This window comes from Maylandia zebra, linkage group LG17 (assembly GCF_041146795.1).
Source record: "Maylandia zebra isolate NMK-2024a linkage group LG17, Mzebra_GT3a, whole genome shotgun sequence".
NCBI lineage: Eukaryota > Metazoa > Chordata > Actinopteri > Cichliformes > Cichlidae > Maylandia > Maylandia zebra.
The window spans coordinates 5,033,424-5,050,839 of record NC_135183.1 but is presented as its reverse complement, the minus strand read 5'-3'; the positions used below and the strand labels follow the sequence as shown (position 1 = coordinate 5,050,839).

Genomic DNA, 17,416 nt, shown 5'->3' with positions numbered 1-17,416 from the left:
TGTGGGTGTGTGTATGTTCAGTCCATGAGTTTAACGTGGGTCAGATGTCAGGAGGCAGAGTTCAGGAGTCTGACAGCTGTGGGGAAGAAGCTGTTCCGGTACCTGGTGGTCTTAGTCCGGAGGCTCCTGTGGCGCCTCCCAGAGGGCAGGAGGGTGAAGAGTCCATGTGATGGGTGACTGGGGTCTTTGATGATTTTCCCAGCCCTTTTTAGACACCGCTTCCTGTAGATGTCTTTTATGGCAGGAAGTGGTGCTCCGGCGATGCGCTGGGCAGTTTTCACGACCCTCTGCAACGCCTTCCGGTCCGAGGCAGAGCAGTTCCCGTACCAGACTGTTATACAGTTGGTCAGGATGCTCTCGATGGTGCAGCGATAGAAGTTCACCAGGATGTCTGAGGACAGGTGGTTCTTCCTCAGAGTCCTCAAGAAGAAGAGGCGCTGGTGAGCCTTCTTGACCAGCTTGGAGCAGTTGGTTGTCCAGATGAGATCCTCGGAGATGTGAACTCCCAGGAACTTGAAGCTGCTCACACGCTCCACAGCCGTCCCCTTAATGTGGATGGGTGGATGTGGGTCAGCATTCCTCCTGTAGTCCACGATGAGCTCCTTGGTCTTCTCGGTGTTAAGCAGCAGGTTGTTTCTGTCGCACCACTCAGCCAGACGATCCACCTCCTCCCTGTAGGCGGCCTCATCGTTGTCACTGATGAGGCCAATCACCGTGGTGTCATCTGCAAACTTAATGATGGTGTTGGAACCATCAGCAGGTCTGCAGTCGTGGGTGAAGAGGGAGTAGAGGAAAGGGCTCATCACGCAGCCTTGTGGTACACCGGTGTTCATTGTGATGGTAGATGAGCAGCGGTTATCCAGCCGGACATGTTGGGGGCGGTTGGTCAGGAAGTCCAGTAACCATTTGCAGATGAGGGAACTGATACCCAGGTCTGTCAGTTTCCTGATGAGTTGTGAGGGGTGGATTGTATTGAATGCTGAACTGAAGTCTATAAACAGCATTCTGGCGTAGGTGTTGTTGTTGTCCAGGTGTGAGAGGACAGAGTGCAGTGCGATGGAGACTGCATCCTCTGTGCTCCTGTTCCGGCGGTATGCGAATTGGTGGGGGTCCAGGGTGGGGGGGAGACAGGATTTGAAGTGTGCTAGGACCAGTCGCTCTAAGCACTTAGTGATGATGGGGGTGAGTGCTACTGGGCGGTAATCATTGAGGCAAGATGGGTTGGAGTTTTTGGGTATCGGGACGATGGAGGTGGATTTGAAGCAGGCCGGTACCACAGCGTGGGCCAAGGACAGATTGAATATGTCTGTGAGCACTCCTGCAAGCTCCCCAGAACACGCTCTGAGAACACGCCCGGGGATGCCATCAGGGCCTGCAGCCTTGTGGACATTGATCCTGCTCAGCACCGCTCCTACATCGGTGGGGGAGAGAGTCATAGGTTGGTGGTCTGGCGTCATGTCTGCTTTGGTTGTGGTTGTGGGGTTCCCTCGCTCAAAACGAGCATAAAAGTTGTTGAGCTCGTTGAGGAAGGAGACATCAGAGGATGCGGGGGAGGGTTTGGTGGTCCTGTAGTCTGTGATGGTCTGGAGTCCTTGCCACATGCGTCGGGGGTTGGAGTTGGAGAAGTGTTCTTCTACCTTCTTTTTGTAATGGTGTTTGGCTTTTTTGATGCCCTTCTTTAGATTAGCCCTGGCTGTACTGTAGGCGTGTGCATCTCCTGACCTAACTTTACAACGTAAAGCACTCTAAAGTTGCTGTGGTGATTTGACACCATATGAATAAAACTGAATTGAAGTATATAATGAAGTGTAGCCACAAAAACTTCACACAGCAATACATTTGTCTCGAGCACCAATATGCCCTAAAGACCCGTATGAGCTACACCTATAATTTATATCAGCACCATGGACAGAGCTCATCTGCACATTCACCCAGTGTATATACTATATATATATATATAATGTTCTTCCTCTACACCCCCCAATTTTTGCACATGTCGAGGAGCGTGTCAGGCTACATTTCACTGTGTGTTATACTTGTATAACTATGCATGTGACAAATAAAGAACCTTGAACCTTGAACCACCTCTGAGAGACGAAGAAGCGGAGGCTACATATATACAGATGCTAGGCATAAAATTATCATCAAAAGAATATCATCAAAAAGTTGATTTATTTCACCAGTTCCATTCAAAAAGTGAAAGTCGTATAATGTGTACATTCATTACACACAGACTGACATATTTCAAGTGTTTATTTCTTTTAATTTTGATGATTATAACTGACAACTAATGAAAAATTCAGTATCTCAGAAAATTAGAATTTTGAGAAAAGGTTCAATATTGAATCAGATAATTAACTCAAAACACTTGCAAAGGCCTTTAAATTGTCTCTCAGTGTAGTTCTGTAGAGTACACAATCACGGGGAAGACGCTTGACCTGGCAGTTGTCCAAAAGACGACCATTGACACCTTGCAAGAGGGCAAGACACAAAAGGTCATTGGCTGTTCACAGAGCTCTGTGTCAAAGCACATTACTAGAGAGGCGAAGGAAAGGAAAAGATGTGGTAGAAAAAAGCATACAAGCAATAGGGATAACCACTCCCTGGAGAGGATTGTGAAAAAACCCATTCATTTCATTACTTGTCAGTTATAATAATCAAAATTGAAATACATAAATACTCGAAATATATCAGTCTGTGTGGACTGAATGTATTCATTATACAACTTTCACTTTTTGAATGGAATTTGTCAAGTAAATCAACTTTTCAATGATATTCTAATTTTATGACCAGCACCTGTATGCATACGTCTCACATATATTAAACCTTACCTGCCTTCTTAGGTGAGGACGACACCAGAAAACCCCCCAGATGGATGAATCTACATTCCTCTAACAATCCTTGCATGAAGCCTAAAAATGTTCTTGAGAAAATGTACTAGTTTCATCAATCCAGTATTGGGACACTATGAAATGAATGAACTATGAAATTAACTTCAGCTGTGACAAAATATATCTAATAATATATTTAACTATAATATATATCTCATTAAAACAATGAGCTAAAATGCAACAACAATGGAGAGGAATTGTCTTTACTTTTAGATACATCCCATTACTACTCTATAGAGCTTATATTGATCTTCATGAAGATGAAAGTCAGAAACATGATGGAAGAAAGAAATCATCAGAACACCTTTGTCTGGGGAACAATCAGACAAGAGATGCGTTCTTACCTCTAGGCATTTATTAAATATCAAAACACATTAAATTACAATTTACAACTGACCTTATCTTTTAAAACAGATCTGGATGCCATTTATAAAAGTCATGTGAACAGTTCTGAAATCCTAACAAACTCCTGTTGACTTATAGGCGAAAGAGTTCATCAGCTGTCTCATCAGTAGTCTTCAAGCTGAGTGTGAAGCCCCGAGAAAAGTTGTGGCACAACAGATTCACAGGAAATCAGCCAGCACCATTAAAGCGAGAGGAATTTAAAAAAAAGTGTAAAATCCAGTGTGCAAAGTACAAAAAGAGTGACAGGACTGCATGACTTCAGTCCAATCAAGATAAGCAAACAGGTTAAAACATTCATATATGGCACACATTTGGATAAATATTAAATCTTGATTTATTATTCTTTTTGTTTAAAATGTATTAAAATGTCTTTTGTGACCTGCAGGAGTCCAGTTAGAGCTTAAAGTGGCTCATGAGACTTCCATATTAAAGTTTTCCATGACAGTAGTGGTCAGCAGGTCTACACCATGTACCGAGGAAACACATATCTTCTGTTTTGTCATTTAAAAACAAACAAACAAACAAACAAACAAAAAAACTGTGCTGATGGAAATAATCTGAGTAACTTGAGATGAGACGCCTTGCTTTGTGAACTGTTAGTGGTTTGGGACTTCAGTGCTGACGGTAAACTGAGCAGAAGCAACATGAAGCATCAAAACAAGCATCTCAGACATTAAAAAGATAATTAAGGCAACTCTTTCAGTCCCTCCTCTGTGATTGTTAAAATGTCTTAAAGTGTTTGATAAAAGTGGCGTTAGTTTTCAGAGGAAGTCGCTCCTTCCGCTTGAGGTCTGTAATGTCACTTTTTACTAAGGCCCAAGTTCGATCAGCTGATCTGAGCTGGAGCCTCAGCACCTGTCCAATCAGGCTCTGGTGTCCTTGTAACTTGGCAGCCTGAGGCTCCCAAGGTCAAACGTAACCTCACCCATTGAATGTGTCCTGGGTTTACAGTAGCAGTGGTGTGTGCTCTCCCACCGGCTCAGTGCGCATGGTGAGCTGCCGCACTCGTGCCAGGAGGCGGCTGGGCAGAGAGGGGAAGTGGTGGCTCGGGTCCAGGACGTTAGTTTTACGCCGCTCGCGTTCTTGCTGCCACATGAGGTACGGGCTGGGCGGGAAGAACGGCCGGGAGCGCTCGCGGTAGAGTTGCAGTACGATGCCGCACACGCTGAGCACCACCCACACTGTGATCATGACGTAATCTGGTCAAAAGGAAACCAGAGAGTTTTAGTTGAAGTCCAGTAACTCAACTTTGCCAGCTTTGCTGAGCTCTTGACATTCACTCGTGTACTCACCGATGGTTTGAAACGGCACGTCAGTGAACACTGCACTGAAGGTGTTGTTGAGCAAGCGCTTGAGGATATTCAGGGTGATGTAAGAGAGGCTTGTGTAAATGTAGGCGTTGACAGCCAGAACCACAGCGTAAGCGCCAACGATCCCACATGTGGTGATGTTTCCCTGAAACACACACATGATTTTTACTGTTTGAGCTATGAAGGCTTGCAAAATCAATGCTGCACTCTGTGTGTTGTAATTGTGCTTTGGACCGTGCCATTTCTCCAAAAATAGTGAATTTATCTTGTGAGCACACTTGTTCGATCATTTTGGGCTGTGTAACTTAAATTATTATTATTATTGTACTTTATTGAGCCCCGTGGGGAAATTGCTCTCTGCATTTAACCCATTCACTCAGTGAAGCAGTTATATAAAACTGAAATTATTATTCTAGCCAGGCAGCAATGCAGCAAAGTGCGAAGTTGATTGAAACAGGACATGAATGATGAATGAAATAATGATGGATTAAGCACCATTAGACCCTTACAGTCTCTGGTACCTGCTGTTGACCTAAATGTCATTCTTGACATGACCACCAGGTGACGCTAAAAACCTTTAAACACCTCCAGCTTCTGAAGCGTTAAATCAGTTACCTCTCTGGGCCAACGCACGAAAAAGAGTGGAACGATGAGCGTGACGCAGCAGAACGTCACCCAGAAAACAGCGTCGGATTTCCTGAACACATCGATGTCTCCTGCAGAAAGACCACGACACACAGAAACTTATGGAACATGAAGCGTTTAACAATAAGCTGTAGCTTTTTCTCACGGTACTGAAGAGTCAACGACACACAACAAAAGCCAGATTTATTCCGTACCTAATGGAGTGAAGAGGACAACGGAGGCGAGGAGGAAGCCGAGCATCAGGCCGACCACAATCACGACCACGGCCACGACTGAACCGAAACGCCACCATATCATGACCAGGATGATCCCGCCCACCACGCCGAGCACAGCCGACAGGGTCAGACGGACTGCACAGAGAAAGACACAGACAGCAGTGAAAAGCATGAAATGCTGCACATCATGTGAAAGTACTGAAAGCCTAGAATTCCCCCCCGACTTACTGTCATAGTCCAGCTCTGTGGTCCTCGTGATGAGGATGAAGAACAAAAAGGCTGCAAAGCTGAATCCCATGCAAAACAGCTCTGTGGGGTTCAGGAGAGGTGGAAACAGGGCCCAAGAAACAAAAGTCAGAGGGAGGAGAGAGAAGAAGAACCACACATAAGATAACAGCAATTCATTCTCTTCACATTTCACACAAACATTGTTAAAGCTACTGAAATTCCAGCTCCTGGGACGTCATGAAGCCTCGTGCTCCGGAATAACAAATTCTCCTCAGACCGAGGAGAAATACTGTGTCTGTCATTATCAGATTAATTAGAAGCACTGGCAGCAGGGGCCGATCACAGTGATGGGTTCAGTTTGGAACAAATGCATTTGTTCGTGACAGGCCAGGGAGACCACATGAGAGGCACGCCACTGCTAAAACCCACCGACTGAAGAGTGAAGGGCTGAGAAGATGTTGCAGCAGCTCTGTGTGCAATTGAGGCTTTTTCTTTGTTTAGTTTCTATGATGAAGTTATCTTTTTTTTTTTTAAAAACAGCTTCTGACCCCATAATTCTCTCTGCTGACCATGTAACGACCCGTGATGGGAGGCTCTTGTTTATAAAATAAACAACTGGCAGAGAGCTTCAGAGTCTAGAGAGGAAGCTTTAAAGGCTTAAGACTAAAGAGTGGCTGAAACCTGAAGTTTCATCAGCTACAAAGATGACGATGTGGACCGATCGATACCAATAAAGTTACTGACACAAATCAACAAAAAAATCTGACTCACGCTGGATTAGTATCCTGCATTCAGAGCTATATACTCACAAATGTCCTGACTGTAGTAGTATTAATACTACACAGACTGACCATCATGCACTGGGATACTGTAGCACCAAAGCCACACAAAACAAGAACTAACTACTCACCACATTTAAAGAACCGATGCCCAAAGAAGCAGACAAACAGCCCTGCCAAGCCAGTGATGGTGAAGAAGATTTTTGTAGATATCTTCCCTGAAAAATCATTTACAAACCGCAGTTAAAATAAATCAGTCATTTATACAGTCAGAAATCCGTGCTTCAATAGCATCGAGTTTTCGACAGAGCTCAGAAGCTCACCTAGAGTTTGGCAGCTGTCTAGAGTGGAATTGAAGCTGCAGGCGTAGGTGTGGGCGGGCACGTAAGAGGCCGAGGTGTTCAACAGCGGGTCTCTAACGATCACAGAGTAGATTATGCCCTGACCGGGGATGGAGTTGAAAACCATCGAGCTCACATCTGTCGATTCCAGCGTCATGACCTGCGGGGAGACACAGAGAGGAAAAGGCAGGAGACTTGTAAACACGCAGCTCCGGCACATTCGACTGCTAATCTTCGGCATCCGCTGCGTTCACGTTGCATACCCGTTTGCCGTTCTCCATCATGCCCTGCTTGTCGGCCACGGCCTGAAAGCCGGTGAACAGGCTGCGCTCTGACAGGTCATTCTCAGGCAGGAAGTACTGGTAGATGTCGTACTGCAGCCGCCAGCGCGTGTCGGCTCCTGTGGATTGGCTGCAGGCTGGAGGAGCTCCATCTCTGACGGACAAGAGCAACATACATTTATCTTTGGATCACCACAATTTTGTTTTCATTTTTTCAGAGTATTACATTTTTTCAAAACCTGTAGCACAGCTAAGACCTGAATCTTAGCTTAGAGGGAGTGGTCACCAGGCCGACTGATCACATGATATAATAACACATAACTCCAGTTAGACATGTCAGACAAGAAGAGTTTCTAACGCATCACTAAACCAACCTTTAGTGTTTAAAGTTAAACCACTCTAGCAACTATATCAAAACCATTTACCATGTTACATGCGTGATGCTTGAAATATAAAAAAAACCAACAAAACAAAAACAAAAAAAGTGTGACACTGTCTAACAAACATATTATCTACAAGCAAATAAGATGCATGTTTTCCCCCGAAACCTTTCACATTAAAATTTGAATAGAGTCTCCACAGACCAAACAGGAAATGACTGTGTGTAAGTGAGCAAAACCATTTCAGGACAACTCTGTGGCACTGATATACAAAGCAAAGCGTGAGAAGGTGAGGCTGTGTGTGTGTGTGTGTGTGTGTGTGTGTGTGTGTGTGTGTGTGTGTGAGAGAGAGAGAGCACGAGATCATTTCAAAGAAAACAAACGGAGGTGGTTTGACGATAGCGCGCGGCAAATGTGATCTCTGTACAGAGCCGCTGATGCCTGTGGCTCAACAGGCTGAACAGGAAGTGAAGAAAACAGTAAGAGTCGGTGTCATGTGCTACCTCTCATATCCCAGGTTGGCAGGTGCAAAACGGATCGTGGTCTCATAGAGATTGTAGTGGATGTAGATGTTTGGGTCAATTTCCAGGTCAAACTCCATATTGCACGCTCCTGGAACTGGATCTGACACAGAACACATTCACTGTTAGACGCTGGACTGGACGTGGTGGGCCAATAGGAGGAAGGCTGAGAGTCATTCTGCTATGTCAACATGACTTATTAAAATAGGTTTCAACACCCAGTGGAGGTAAACCAAATCAGTGCGAATACAAGCTCGTGGTCGGCTCAGGTTTCCTCCAGTGACAATCACACTGTGCTGACATGGTTTGTTTTAGTTAATGTCCAAAGTTTTTGCTTTCTTCTCCTTTTACTTTCCTGTTCTGTGCTTCTCAGGCAACATTCAAAGACAGTGAAACAAGTCAGAAGAGAAGCACACTGGTGTATTTTGTACTGGAGGACAGTTCAAGTGTTACCGGTGCTGGAGTAGGAGAGGATGACCCCGGTCCCTGCCACAGTGTTGCCATCAGGAGAGGACAGGAACAAGGTGAGGGACGTTTGGTCCCGCCGGAGAGCCGACACGAGCCCCGAGTCCACCGCAGTCAGGGAGAGGCCCAGGCCCGGCATCTGATCCGAACAGAGATATCAATTAGTAAGCAGATAATATGCAGAGGCACATGCTGTGCTGTTTAGAAAACATAGAAGTGCTCCCATTCATGGTCTGACCTCATGATGGTGCTTGAGGAAAAATTCACCAAGCATTCAACTTCATGGTGGTTATAGATGAGAGACTGTGGATTACCAAAGCCATCAGGCCCTCATCTCTGAGGACCATGAAACATTTCCATGCAAACGTGGGTGAGATAGTTCTGTCTTGACCAAAATGATGTACAGTCTGATCTCAAACTAAGGTGGTGACGATCCCCTGCCAGTTTAACCTACATAAACACTTTCTCCTCTGAACGTCTCAACACACTTGGTTCTTTGTTTGGTGGATTAGTGTGAACTTGCCAGCGATTATGATTCACTGCAGACTCAGGTCCTAACAAAGTTAAACACCTTAAATGCTGGTGTCTGTCTCCAAAACAAGAGGAAAGAAAACATTACTCAACTTGTGCTATGAAAAAAAAAAGGACATACATTCCAATAATAGAGCTCCTAAGAAGAATGACAAACATTTTATTTTAAGAGTCAGATCTTTAGGCCCAGGAAGCACCGCTACAGTAAAAAAAATAACTTCCTTCTGCTCTGATTTCTAGTTGGTACAATGGCTCTGTTCTGTGACTTTCACACTCTTCTGTCAGAGCAGTAAGACCTCCTGTAGAAAACAGAGCAGGCATCAAAGAAAGCAGATATGAGACTGATTGAATCAGCATTAAAACATGTGTCGGGGTGGGCGTGGTCTGCAAAGCAGCTTGCAGATGTCCTGTAGTTTTAGGATAGAGCTACGTTTGTGAACAATACAACAGCTACTTCATTTGGAAATGAAAGCTGCTTGTGATTGAAGAGATTGCTGACATGAAGAAAACTCCCTTTCTCTCCTTTAACTTTGCATTAAATTGACTTCTTACTGTAAATGTTTTTTTGTTGTTAAAACGTCATTAATTTGAATTTCACTGCCTTTGAGAGCAGGACGAATCAAACACAGGCGTGTGCTACATGGTATACCACATCCTGACCTGGTGAGCACTGCGTTCACATGAACAAGCTGGTTTAGCGTTAGAGAATATGTTGTATCAAAGCAAAAAATACATTATCGCACGGGTTAGAGCGCGACATTATACGTGCTTCAGCACTGAGCCAGCAGAGTCTAATGAAAACCGAGAGACTTTACATTATCTGTACTGTGTTTCACGTGGAAAGATTTTTGCTTGTGACAGACAACAAATGGAAAAAGCTCATACTCAGGCAATGATCTGAATTACTATTGTGTGACAGGCCTGGCGGCATAGAAGATCTGCGCCCCCATGACATGGCTCTCAGTCCCACTGCTGTATAATAACCGCATTGTATCACCATCTCTTGTGGACACAGACGCTGCTGGAGTATGTAGAGATTCTCAAGACAGCACAGGCTCAACTTCAGTTGTGTCATCAGCCGCAGAGGTGGGGTCGCTTCAAACCCAACTATCACAAGTGAGTTAAAGTTTCAACACTTAAGTCACCAACAGGAAGTGGGTAAAACAGTGATATAATTAAGTGTAGGTTTGGTTTATGAAAGCATTTCCTTTAAAAATGATTAGTTTATCTGTTTTTATGCTTCTAATTGAAATAGTCAGTCACCAAAAACACTGACAGCTGATAAACAACGACAAATATAAATCAGGATCTTGTAGTTATCATGTCAAACAAGCCAGAGTTATAAAAAGGAAGAAAAAAAAGGAAACTGACAAAAGAGATAAGAATATAAAGGAAACTGATGTGCACAATCTGCATATTCACTTTTCATTAAGCTTTATCTGATGCTGTGTAAAAGCACACTTCCTGTTTTGTTCTTTCTAAATTTCTCTGTGCTTGTTTTTGGTGATTGCTGGTGATCTTTAAACTTGAGACATGTCTTAATGATAAGGCGAGTCTTCAATCACATGGATTTGTTTTTCTGGCCCTTTCCACTGTTGCCACCACCAGAAACGTAAATAAGGAAAGTTAAGCTAAACTACTTTCCATGCTCCTGTGTGCTGCATGGACCCAAACGGCGCTGTCTCCTCAGACTTCTGGGACTGACGCCAGAAGTTTTTCCCCCTGAGGAACGCCCCGTCTGCCACTCATGACCAGAGGACTGTAGATCAGCTGACTGCGGGTTCTCTCAGAGGGTCAGATGACCTCACTCACAAAGCCTCATTCATTAGCCAGATGTAGAACTAACTGCCCGTGATGCACTATGAAATATGCCTCTGAGTTTATTTCCGTTTATATTTTAGCTGTGTCATGTGACCACACTTCTGAAGGATCACCCAATTTAGATTACACATCTGATTTGCTGATGTAACAGAAAACATCCCCTCTTTAACTCTTTGTAAAATGCACTTCACACACACACAGATCGAGAAAGAGCTATCACGTTTATTTCTGGGTTTGCTTATTGTGACAGTTCAGGTGGAAAGGTGGCCGGGGCTCCGAACAAGCCGAACGGAAGCGTGACGAATTGGTACAAACCGTACGGAGTGGAGAAGGCAGTTTTTTCCTTGGACTCGGCAGACAAGGGAATCTGCCAGCAGCCCTTGGTTAAATCCAGTGTCGTGAAAAAACGGGCCGTGCCCAACCAGTCCAGGAGCCCGTCGACCCGGGCATGGGATAAGCATCAAAGCGTGACACTTCAGTAGGGGTGGGTTTTAATAATCGATTCATTGATTAAAATCGATTCTGGCTTGGATAACGTGATATCAATTCATTAAAATCCTGAATCGATTTTTTTATATAAATGTATTTTGTCCAAAATTCCAGAATCTCAGGTGGAAACATCACAAAATTTTGACAACCACCAAACAGCTAAAACAGTAAATGAGAGCAGATACACGGCTTCTGCACAAAGACGTAAACACACAGCGCGGAGCCGCGGATCAGAATCAGTGAGATGTGGCCTTTCTCACCGACGGCACGGACACGGTCGGGGCTGAAAGCCGACAGCTCGCTGATTCTGATGTTTCGGCGGGTCCACGCTTTGTGTTTACGCCCTTTTTGTGCCGATTCTAAAGCTGTTAGTTTTATCTCTCTCCAAACAATATTGACTGAACCAGCAGCAAAAGAAGATCCAAACTACGCTTCACATACACATCGTCATGAATTCCCTCTGACTTTTGCTGTTTTGCTTCCACCACAATAAAAATCACACTTCATGCACAGCTCTCTCTCTCTCTCTCTCTCTCTCTCTCTCTCTCAGTGTACTTCAAGAACAGTTTCCTGTCTATCCCCGAAATCTGTGCTTGCTTGTTACGCACAAGACTACTATTATTTACAGGCTGTCGGCCGATGTTTTTTTTCCTTTTACTTACTTCCGAAAAGAAAACCTAATTTCTGCCGTTCAATAGGCTTCTGAACAAATTTAAACTTTTTAAAATTATGCAAAATGCAAAACACTTAGCGTGTCTCTAATAAAACCGCTGTAACTTCAGAGGTAATGTTCATATGTTTATTAATGGTTTTCTTTTGTTTTTGATGTACTGCAGAATATTTTTATAAAATCCAGGCCAGGAAAACCACCTTCATGTTTTTCTGTGTTTTATCTTCAGCTACTTTGACACAAAGGCATCTGCTGTGATGCTCACACCTTTGATAAAGACTTGCGTGTGTCAGCTTCCTTTTTTTATAGATACAAAAATATGTAAATGTACTGATCTGAATTATAATATTTCTGACTGTCTGAGGCAAAATTTCCCAGATTCAAATCGAATTGAATCGAATTGAATCGAATCGATTCTAGAAATCAGTGACGATACCCAGCCCTACACTTCAGTCACCTTGCGATAGTCGACACAGAACCGTATAGACCCATCCTTCTTCACCACAAGAACTATGGGGCTAACCCAGACGCTGTGCGACTCTTCTATCACTTCCATTTTCAGCATTTCAGCCAATTCCCTCTGAACAATTTGTCGTTTATGCTCAGGAAGCCTGTAGGGCCTTGAACGCACTGTCATGCCAGGCTGAGTTTCAAAATGATGATCAATGAGAAAACAATATTTTCACGGACCAGCCTTTAAGGGGTCGCGGATAAATACAACAAAATAAAATGATAAGACCAAGACAAAAACTGTGGTATTATATATAATAATAAATGCGAATTCACTGTGTGATTGTGTAACTTTATTAGCAGCGTCCTCCTGAAATGCGCCAACAAAATTGAGTGTAACATCCTCCTCTCTGCCCCTTAATGCTCTCTGGTCGTTATGGTAACGCGTAAATATTTCTTTCAAAATCAGACGCACAACTACAACACGGGAAAAGACCCAGGGAGACCGAGTTGACGATAAAAACCCTGAAAACCATAAATTTCACACCTGAGCCTGAACTCTCATGGCCCAGCACCAAATGACTCACAGCCCGGGGGTCCCCAACCCCCGGGCTGTGAGTCATTTGGTCCGTGGCCCGCAGGTTGGGGACCGCTGGCTTAAAGAAACAGTTAAACAAACATGGAAACTGTACTTTAGCTGCCTTCACTAATTGTCATGACACGTTTCTGGATTCACAAAGGCCTGAGGACAGACCAATGACAGCTCAGCCAGCTGGTTACTAAAATCACTGTAAACTTCTTGTTTGCCACTCACATCCATCTAAATGAACTAATATTTACACACTAAAATAAACAAATAACCACTATTACAATTTGTTGTATTTGTTAGTTTCAATGTTGTGTCCTAAATATATGCCAAATGTGAAGTATTAACACAATATATCTACACAGTTTTACTGAAGAATGTGGCTGAGTAAGAAATGGCAGCCTCAAAAGCTTTAAAAACGATAGTGACAAAGCAAATCATATTAAATTGAATCAAATTAATATTTTTACAGCCATTTACAAAAAAACAGTTTTGATCTTGACAGCTTATCTCTGCTCGAATAGCAGCCGTGCAGGGAAATAATGGTACCCGCCATGAAGCTAAAGTTTAAACTTCAAAGTGTTCAGAAAAACATAACCATGTGACCTACGTGGCATCATCAGTGTGCTGCTGGCTTTCTGTTGAACAAGCAGGTTCATCACTGTACGGTTATTGCAATATTCGAATTTCAAATTTGTCTACTTGCCTACTGACAAAGTGATATTGGTGGCGTTGGTGCGTTTTTAATGGAGGAACAAAACAAAACAAAAAAGTTAAGCCTTTAAAAGGTGATGTCCCTGTGGGTACAGCCAACCTTTATATACAGTCTATTACTGATAACACCAGTTCTTTTTCATTTAATTAAGTAATATTTCAACAGCAGTTCTACTTGAGGGCACACTTTCACTGCTCTTTCCACCTCTTCACACCAGAGGTTAACATCTCAGCATTTCCTCACCCTTGTGTAGGAGATTGTTGCGTTTCGATGCTGCGTGTGGAACTGCAGAGTGATGAAAGCGACCTCTGATGGGATCGTGGACACCACCGCCTGCACCGTCTCATTCTGCGAGATGCTCACGTTCTGGAACCTCCCCGGCAGGAAAATCACCCGGTCTGAGCAAGAAAGGGGAAAGTGTGATTTATGTATTCTGTAAGTCAGGATTTTTGGTTCTCTTTTAGTCACATCACTCACCACCCGGCCTGCTCGCCAAATTTATCTCACTCACTCCAAAAATTAAAATAAAGTCTTCTGACACAGTGGTGGAGAGGCACAAGTTGAAAGGGATGTGATTACCACAGAGGGATCTTTAACAGTACTTAAAGAGGTTCAGATAAAATTTGACGAAAATTAAATTTAAAGTCATGTGAGCGCTGATTTTTATAAGCCTAGTCCAAGAAAGTTTATGATAAATTCATCACAGTACTTGTACACAGTATTTGTTCTCCTGCTTCAGTCGGTCTAAGTTACTGTGGAAAAGAAGACTGGCTGGCAGGTTGTAGCTGGTACTAGTCAACATACAGTAAAATGCTAATCATCTGACACAGCAGCAGTTTTGACAGTAGGTGATAAGCCAAACACGCCACCTTAAACCAGATCCTAAAACCGATTAATCACACAAAAGCCTGAACGAAGGCGTGCTCTCTGTGCCGAGGCTACTATACGGAAATAATCGAGTGTACCATCTAAATTTGATACGTTGATTAAATGGCACCATAAACATCCTTCAACATCTCAGAAAGTGGAGGCTTTGTCAGAGTGATGGCTGGACCCGAACTGTAAAATGTCAGCTGCTCATTTATTATGTTTCCTGTTTTGTAAAGATCTGCATACAGAGATTCAGTTCAGAAAACAAAACAAAACAAAAAATGTATTTATAAACCGCTTGATAGACTAGACTCATAAAACATGTCTTCTTCTTCTGATCATCTGCTTACATGACTACTGGTTTTCGTTTTGTTTATGTTCTTTCTAACAGATCTGCGTTATTCCATAAAACAAAGTTCCACAATAACTGGAACCAATCAGGCAGCCTATATCTTATCAGTGTCCTCACTTAACATCAAACTACAGGCTGAAGTTTCCTTACTGGCCATTTCTGACTCATTCGCCTGATTATATATAACCCACTGCGGTCTAAGCTCCGGTGAAGACCTCTAATTCTAACCATAACTGAAGGCAATCAGAATGAGGGTTTTTTTTTTATCATAGGCCAGTGTTGATTACACTTAACAGTTGTATTTGAAATATTAAGACAATGAAGCATAATTCAGGCACCAAGACTGACAGCTACAAATGTGGCATCATACGGCCCTTTAAAAAGAACAGATTACACTGGAAAACAACTGTTTTTTTCCCCTCTTTGAAAGGTGATGCAGATACACAGAACAGACAGTGAAATGTGAACATGATTATGCCATTTTTATATTATTGTAGGGTCTTTACCTCACAATATAAAGCGCCTTGTGGCAACTGTTGTTGTGATTTGGCGCCATATAAATAAAAGTGAATCTTGGTAATAATTAAACAAACCAAAACACTGTGTTGGTAACTGCACTTGTTTTCAGTTAGGCCACACTTCTGGTTTTGTTGCACTCACACACAGCAATCTTCCACACTTCCTTAACTATTACTGCATAGTTCCTCAGCAGGAACTGTGTGGGAAGACTTCAAACATCGAAGACTGTGTGTTATGAGGACGAGAGGCTCACAATGTGTGAGGTAACTTTTTGCAAGATTCATTAAGTTGCTGTGTGAAAATCAAAGAATGTTTTGAAGTTTTCAAAACACACACAGCTCAGGATTATCAGTGCTTTTAGATTTATCATTCCTGACAGATCCTGCTGACCTGGTCAGTGATTTTAATTTAGCGCTTTGAGGTAGGGACAACATGACTGGTTAATTTCAAAGCAGGCTACACACACTGCAAAGGTGCCTACGCACTCCTGACATGCAGAAAGAACTTCAGCCTCAGGGCAGAGTCTGGTGTAACACAAGTTCAATCACTTTGCATCGTGTTGACTGCCATCTTTGCTTTTTGCATCAGCCGAACTGCTTAACTGACAATTATTGAGCCCTTTATATGTAATCATATATATATATATATATATATATATATATATATATATATATATATATATATATATATATATATATATATATTACATTTGGATAAATTGATTTAGATGCACTACTTTCAAAGTAGCACCCCCTGGATGACAGTCTTACTTCTGCAATTTATGCAGAAGCAATTTAAATTCTGATTTCCTTCTTGTGGCTCGTCTAAGGTTCTTCTTATGGTAAGACCTAGCTGCCTCTTCCACCACATCTGAGACAGATTACTGTTTACATTTCCTGTTTGCAGATAAAATATGTAAGTAAGCTACCTGGACCTGTAAATCTCGGCATACTCGTTAAGGACAGCTTTAAACGCAGAGCTTAACTCACAATAGGGTTAGGCACGACTAACATCCTGTGTACGAGCATCCCCTTATTTCAAACTTTAAACATAACCGAATTAAATTGTGTGGGATAAATAGACAGTTTTAGTCCGTTACATAGAATAACGCGTTAATTAGCTAGCTAATGCCATACAAGAGGGCAACTCTAGTGTCCTGCAGCCCAAACACAACACTACTAGTTTGAATATGATAGCTTTTTGATTATATACCATTTACATTTAAAGGTTTCTAAAACCGAAAGTCACTTTGCATCAGATTAGAAAGAAAAAAAATCCTCTGGTAAGGCTACTCACTTTCTACCTGCGCTTCAACTTCATACACCAAATGAAGAAGCAGTAGCAGCAGCAGCGGGAACCAAATCCACCGAGACATTTTCCGCCTCTCTATTTTGAATTCTTAACAAACCCTTTTCTATCTGCTCCTCCGTAAAATCATTGGTAATGTGGCAGCGTCCCGTGTTTGGGTTGTAAGAGTCCCTGCAAACCCGAAAGCGACATGCTTGACTGACTTGAAAGCCTGCCTGAGCCGACCTTCTCCCTCTGCCGCTCTGACTGCCTAACGAAGCCACCGCGAGATTCTCGTCCTCCGTCCCGCGATATCCCCACCTCCCTCTGGCGTCACCAACCATCAACACGATCTTGAGTGACTTCGATACATCAAATTAAATGTGTCAATAATTAAATAAAACGTTAAACAATTAATTAACAAAATATATAAATGATGTATTAAATTAATTTCATTTCAAACATTTAAACAATTATTTATTTACAATTTAAATTCGTTTTAATTAATTAATGATGACTTTACCTCATTAGCCGTGTCTCAGTTCGATTAGATCTGTCCATCAGACCGTAACAAATCACAACAGGAGACTAATTGGCAGACACTATTTAATGTGCGCACAAAGCAGCACACGAGCTGCTCTTTACCAGCAGTTACATTTAAATTA

General features: G+C 42.7%; 1 protein-coding gene across 1 annotated transcript; it reads right to left on the bottom strand.

Annotated features, from left to right (window-relative positions):
- Positions 1-3,232: 3,232 nt before the first annotated feature.
- Positions 3,233-17,033, bottom strand: tm7sf3 (transmembrane 7 superfamily member 3). The gene is made up of 12 exons (XM_004568872.5): positions 16,761-17,033; positions 13,967-14,121; positions 8,450-8,600; positions 7,979-8,099; positions 7,078-7,249; positions 6,797-6,974; positions 6,605-6,691; positions 5,695-5,775; positions 5,446-5,601; positions 5,222-5,322; positions 4,589-4,751; positions 3,233-4,495 (listed from the first exon to the last, which is right to left on the bottom strand). The coding sequence occupies exons 1-12, from the start codon at positions 16,837-16,839 to the stop codon at positions 4,242-4,244; spliced, it is 1,698 nt and encodes a 565-aa protein (XP_004568929.3). The 5' UTR covers positions 16,840-17,033; the 3' UTR covers positions 3,233-4,241.
- Positions 17,034-17,416: the final 383 nt, after the last annotated feature.

Coding starts and splice junctions, on each gene's coding strand:
- tm7sf3 (XM_004568872.5), bottom strand. CDS start 16,839: ATGTCTCGGTGGATTTGGTTCCCGCTGCTGCTGCTACTGCTTCTTCAT. Junction 14,122..16,760: donor AGTTGAAGCGCAGGTAGAAA/GTGAGTAGCCTT, acceptor TTTCTTGCTCAG/ACCGGGTGATTTTCCTGCCG. Junction 4,752..5,221: donor TCGTGCGTTGGCCCAGAGAG/GTAACTGATTTA, acceptor TGTGTGTTTCAG/GGAAACATCACCACATGTGG.